We start from the raw sequence: 6271 nt of genomic DNA on the forward strand, positions 1-6271 counted from the left end.
TCAATTCAGACACATTTTCAATGTTGCTTTAATTTATTTTAGATATTTAAGTCTAGTACATTTGTGGAATTCTCGTAGCAAGCTACTTTTATATTTTTTCTCTTACGCACTTTGAAGTACAATACATGAATTGCCAACAGCTACTACTGACTGGACGAGATACAAGCCAATGAAAGGGATGAGGTGGTTTTAATATTTGTTGATTCAAATGCTTATTATTGCATCTGGTAGGGTTTCATTTTACTTTCTTACAGGTTAAAAAACACGAGTCAGTGGTTGTAGACTGAATCTGTATTTCACGTTACATGTTGTGAGTTCTCATTATGCAAAATTAAAAAAAATCACACAAATGAAATTAAGTGTTGTATCATTTACATGGCAGCTATGTGCTCATTTCTTCATTTATTTTGCAGAGCAACACACACAGCAGCTCATTATTTTCCTCCGTTCCATAGATTCACTCTTACAGAGACAAGTCAGCAAATGTGCCTGCATGATGCACACAGAGGCTTAGTTATGTGCACTTTGAGATCTTATTATCAGCACCCTGGGAAAACAAATCCATATGCTCTAATGCAAGGTCAGCAGTGTACAAAATACAGTCATTTAGAGAAAAGCACCACTAATAATGCTGAGAGCCTTACTTCCTGTTCAGTCCCAGGAAAGTAGGACTCCATTTCTCAGCCTGTTAGCGTGCTGGATTGGAGCCTCTACTCAACCTCCTCTTTCATGCTGCAGATCGTGAAACCTCTTTTGATGATTATGTATTATTTGAGTAGGTTACTGACATGTGTTAAGTCGTTCCTTTTTAGGGCCCGAGCACAATTGTAATAATTGTAATAATCCTTACAATTTCTATTGAAATTGTAAGGATTATTATAAAAAATTGTTATTAGGCAAACGAATTGGCTGTTTGAGGGCTTTATTTAACATGATCAAATTCTTACCAAAAAAATTAGAAAGTGGTGAAAGTTTACGTATTCTGGAGTGATTATAAATGGGCGTGGCAAAATGGCTCAACGGTGCCCCCCCGTTGTTAAATTCCTTTTTTTTATTTTTATTTACCTCCTGCGCAGAAGTGAACTGCTTCAAGACATCACTGGTTATAAAACACGTACAGATCATGACAAAAAGTTGGTATGTAGTTCATTTTTTTCACTTAACAACTTTAAGTAATTTTACTGCTCTTTATAACAGCATAATTAAATAATCTGTCATATTAATAGCTTCGATATGAATGTATAACAGTTAGGAATTACCTCAGTAACTGGCTCAGATCAAGTCAAATAAATCAAAATCAAAGAAATACAACCAATGAATGAGACATTCGATTTTAATGACATCTAATGACAGCGTTAACAGTCTTTCAGTGTTTAAACATTGCATCCGACAAGTATAGTGCAAATTATGCATAGTTACATTTATCCAAACAATTACGAAGACACACACACACACACACGCAGCATTTACAGACATACCCTCAAAAACAACAATAATAATAATAGTGTATCAGGATACAAATATTCCAATGCACATGAAGGATCATTAATGCTAATTGTGTTTTCTAACTTATGCAATGTCAGTTCCTGGAATGGATTTAGTCCGTTTGTGAACATGTGAATATTATAAATGTTAAATTCTCCAGGCTATTTAAACAAACAAATAATTTAAAGAAGAAAAACAATGGAACAAGGAACCAACATCTTTGAAAGCGCTGAATGCCAATGACAAACATTATTAACAGTTATGATTCCTGTATGTGTGTTTTGAATCAAACAAGGAACAAATGAAGGTGAAAACTCAATAAACTAATTGTTTAAAAAACAAAACAAAAAAAAAAGAATACAGCTTATGTCTCCTTTAAATTACTACCAACATCTTGATTAATAAGAGATGCATAGCTGTTTGATTTATATAAAGCACTTGTTCAAGTATTCCAAATTTCAAAATGCTGAAAGACAGGTATGGTGTTGATTGGCTGCAGGTAGTGTTTTGTCTTCTGTTTTCCATTCTTTCCACATACTATAGTTTGCAGGCGCTTCTCTTTCATTTTCTGGGCCTCCAGATATCTACACACACATCTCCTGTGGCTACAGCGAAGACTCCAGCGTCCACACTCAGCTGGTGGTTGGAGACAGAGACAAGAGAGGTATGGGTAAGAGAGAGGCACAGGGAGAAAAAAACATTTAAAAAAATTATAATAATCTAAAAGATGTGGAACAAAGTACTTACCCCACTGACTCCAACTTGATGATGCAGTGTGCATAATGTCCTCGGAGGCGCACAAGGGATGTGTACCTGCAATCCATAATTACATTAGCATTAATTCTGTGGCAGTTAGCTAAATAGGAGACATAACAGGGAATTTGCCTGTTCCTACCTTGACAGTACGATCAGATGAACAAGTGTAGAGGCTCCCATGAGATCTGTGGACACCAGTGATCATAGCAGTGTGTCCTACATCAAACTGAGAATCCTTGTCTCTGGAAGTCCCTGCTTGCATGGAAAAGGAGCGGAGCATGCCCTTGCTGTCTCCTGCCCATACCTCACTGCCACTGTAGCTCATGGACCGCAGGTAAGAGGTCAGCTAGAAAAGAACAGGTTGGGTCGAGTTGTTACACTGAGGAGAGAAGCACTATAACAACAGCAAATTACAAGTGTGTCCGTGTGTTTGTAGCTACCCGCAGTTTCTTCAAGACTTTGCCTGCCCTGCGATCATAGACATATACAGTGCGGTCTTTACCCCCAGAGATGATGTATTTGTCATCTGAAGCCAGGCACATCACACCATTACCATGGAGACAGAGACTTTTCACCATGGGGCTGGCAGCTGCAGATCAAATTGTTCTATCAACTTCTGGTCGCTTCAAGTGTTTTGTTTGTCATCATATACATGATACTATTTATTGTTATTTGCACTTGAGGCACACTCAGCCAATGTACTGTCAAGCTTGTTAAATGTTGAACCCCCTCACCTCTGGTGTCCCACATCGTGATCATCTTGTTCATTGTACCAGCCAGCAACACATCTGTCGTATAGGACAGGCAGAGGACAGCCGAATCAGTTCTGATTAGGCCCCGCACTGCACCACCTGCCTGCAGGTCCCACAGCCTCACTGAGCTGTCGAAGCACCCTGAAGCCAGCAGAGACCCTCGAGATGCCAGGCACCAGACCCAGCCCCGATGGGTGTGTAACCCACCCTGTCCTCCCAATGTGTGCAGCAGTGTCCCAGTAGAGCCTGCTTGTAGATCCCACAGTTTAACATTCCAGTCTCTGGAAGCTGTGGCACAAACTTTCCCCTCTCCCCCGACAAGGAGGACAGAGTTGACTGATGCAATGTGGTCTGTAGGGATGGTGATGCGTTCCAGTGCTGGGGGTGGGCTAGGACTTCTGCAGGGTTGACTTTGTTCCATCTCTCCCTGTCTTCCAGCTCCCAGATTCCCGGGGTCAGCCAAGTTCTCTTGGTGATTAAGAGCACCATCTTCCCCGTTAGCATCGAACATCATCCTGTGGTCCCTTTCTTCTTCCATCTGTGCTACTATATTCTCCACCCTCTCATTTATATCTTCTCTTAATCTTGGTAGTTGGTCCTCACCTTCAATGGGCTGCATTTCACCATAACCATCTTCTATAACCATTTCTTCACCAGCCCCATATGCAGCCTCTTGCAGAGCCCCCCCTGCCCCTTCTACCTCAGCCTCTTTGCCCCCATCCTGTCCCTCTTCGCCTGGTTCCCTGTCCTGCCCGGCCTGTTGCTGCTGCCTCACTTGATTACTTTCCTCCTCCTCTTGTTGGGCCTGTCCGGGCAAAAGTTGCGCTCTGCCTTTCCAGCAGATTATCAGCTGCTCCATCTCCAGGCAAGCAGTAGGCCAGTCAAAGTTCTCCCTTGGCCCCACTGGAAAGCCAGCTTGGGATCCTATTAATCTACGTGCTCGGAGTTGCCATGCGCTGCTGTCCTTTGCCAAATTACCCAATGTCTTGCAGACCTGAAAAGAGGAGAAACAGAGTGTCAAGAATAATTTCCAACAGATGTCAGAACTATAAAGTCTTAAATATTGCTTATTCACTGTCGGACCTCTGGTATCGTCGTGGAGCAGTTTTGTATGAGTGGGTCCACATTTTCTTTTATCCAATGCAAGCTCAGAATTGTTACATAATCAACTTCAGAACACACTTTCACGTGCATGTGCAAGAGGCTTGGATGACAAGCAATCCTTCCAATGGTGTTTACACAATTTCAACGATCAAAGAAATACAGCTTTCGCCATCAGAGGCAAGGAAGACGACTGCTTGCAGGTAAACATGAATGTAAATAATGAATAATGTCAAATAATTCTTGCAAATGTTTTGGGAAAGAAAACATATGGAAACCTATTTCTTCTCACCCAATAAAGCACAAGAATAAGTCATTGGAGTACCTTCAGAATTCTGAAAATATATACTTGCTTTTTTAACCGTGAGGAGAAAATACAACAAGTCGGGAACGCAGACAAGAAACTTGATTGAGGATCAATAACAGTGTTAGGAACACATATCTTCAGAGCATCGGGCCAATAGAGCTTGAAAACATACCTTTGGCAGCACGGTGGTGACACACTGCGCAGGAAGGTAGGAGGCGATGAGGGTGACCATCTCCCAGGGCAGAGACAACAAGCCACTTGTCTCCGCGCAGGGCGAGGGGCTGGCATCTGCTGAGGACGGCTGACCGGCCGGCTGAGGACTGGAAGGGATGAGAGGGACCAGCATGACTCGGGTACCAGTGTCAGGACCTGTCAGGTAACTGGGGGTGAATGAAAGTCTCACCTCTGGAGGTCAGGCCCGGGAGCCTCATCACTCGGGGGTCCCACAGGGTCAGGACCCGGTTCACAAGGGTTCCCCCTGACGTCAGACATCCACGTTCCCCAAACAGTAGAGCTGCAACTCATGCAGAGTCAACCAACAAATTCTACTGATGCTGTTGGTAAATAAAAACCTAAACTTAAATTACCATGGAATGCTCGACCCGGTGTTGGTGTCGAGTTTCGCCTCACAAGGTGAAGTCTTTTTCTCTAAGACGTCCCCCATTTGATAAATATGTATATTTTAAAATAAACTACAGACGAGAGACAGCAACCTTAAATGCTAACTTCAACTTCAGCTCCACAGAACATTAGCCTGCTGCCACATCAGGGCTAGCTAGGACTGAGCTAGCCCCTGGTTAGAGTACGTGGCCCAGGTCAGGGGGGGAACAAACGCAGAGCACAGTCCCTGTTAATCAAGACGGGGACGTCATGCAATACGGAAGCATCGACCTTTGCCTGCTATTTGTTGTCCCTGCGAAATACAATAACAAATCTTAAAATGTCCTTTTCCGGCGGACGTAGACGACGTCATCAAACTGCGCGAGAAAATCCGTACCTATGGCAACCGGCTCTTATTCAAGTTTGCCTATCAGACAAATGAAAACGTTTATGTTGCGGATGCCACGTGTTTGTACCTTCATTACAGAGTCAGGGAAAATTATAAGAATGTAAAATAGGATTTTACAATCAATCACAAGCTGCACAAACCAAGCATGAGCAGCAGAGGAAGCCAGCAGCCAGCAGGGGGCAGCCTCGGGACTTCACATGGAAACAAGCAGCAGCAGACTGCTTGGAAATGAAGCAGAAAGATCCAGGGATTGTTGTTGTTGTAGATTCGTGCAGTAGTGAAGCTTCACCTGGTCTCTGCAGGAAGTGGAAGTCAACTTGAGGAGCTAAACTTTAACGAGGACATCCAGAGGGGGACAGAGAGACAGCTCACCTTCAAAGTAAAAGTTCAGGAGGCCAGAGGTTTGATTTGATTAATGAGTAATGAGTGACCCTTACTCCTTGTGCTAGTTGATGGGAACAAAATGTCATTTATTTGATCACCTAACATAAATTAGAAGGTTTTGCATGAATTTTCAGAATTATATTAAATTAAATGTGTCCCACACTGTGATTCTTGTAAGGCGTCAGAAGCCAAGGTTTGAAACTACTGGGTTATTCTCTAACAATAGGTTTTTAAAGCATGTTAAATCATCCAGTATCTAAATCAAAAAAATGTAAAAGTAACTTTTAAGTTAGGGTGTCAAATATATGTAAAGTAAAGTAGAAAATACAATGATTTTCTATGTTGTGTATCAAAAGCAGCATAGAATGACACAGACAATAATTTGTCCATCTTCTTAATGTGCTTAGTTTCTCTTGGGAATGAGTAGGCAGTATGGCCTAGGTTCTGTTACACTCTGTTAAATGAATGTTGAAACAT

At 42.3% G+C, this 6271-nt stretch overlaps 1 protein-coding gene across 1 annotated transcript; it reads right to left on the reverse strand.

Moving 5' to 3' along the window:
- Positions 1-1315: 1315 nt before the first annotated feature.
- On the reverse strand, positions 1316-5347 carry LOC133021544 (F-box/WD repeat-containing protein 9-like). Its single transcript, XM_061088447.1, has 8 exons — positions 4989-5347; positions 4805-4915; positions 4574-4721; positions 2976-3987; positions 2682-2830; positions 2381-2587; positions 2233-2298; positions 1316-2121 (listed from the first exon to the last, which is right to left on the reverse strand). Exons 1-8 carry the CDS (start codon positions 5063-5065, stop codon positions 2047-2049), a joined length of 1845 nt encoding a protein of 614 aa, XP_060944430.1. The 5' UTR covers positions 5066-5347; the 3' UTR covers positions 1316-2046.
- Between the last annotated feature and the right edge of the window lie 924 nt (positions 5348-6271).

Source organism: Limanda limanda, chromosome 16 (genome assembly GCF_963576545.1).
Source record: "Limanda limanda chromosome 16, fLimLim1.1, whole genome shotgun sequence".
Lineage (NCBI taxonomy): Eukaryota > Metazoa > Chordata > Actinopteri > Pleuronectiformes > Pleuronectidae > Limanda > Limanda limanda.

Excerpts from the sequence above, each read along its gene's own strand:
- LOC133021544 (XM_061088447.1), bottom strand. The coding sequence starts at position 5,065 with ATGGGGGACGTCTTAGAGAAAAAGACTTCACCTTGTGAGGCGAAACTC. Across the intron at positions 4,722-4,804 it reads CCCGGGCCTGACCTCCAGAG|TCCTCAGCCGGCCGGTCAGC; the intron begins GTGAGACTTTCA and ends CATCCCTTCCAG. Across the intron at positions 3,988-4,573 it reads TCACCACCGTGCTGCCAAAG|GTCTGCAAGACATTGGGTAA; the intron begins GTATGTTTTCAA and ends TCCTCTTTTCAG.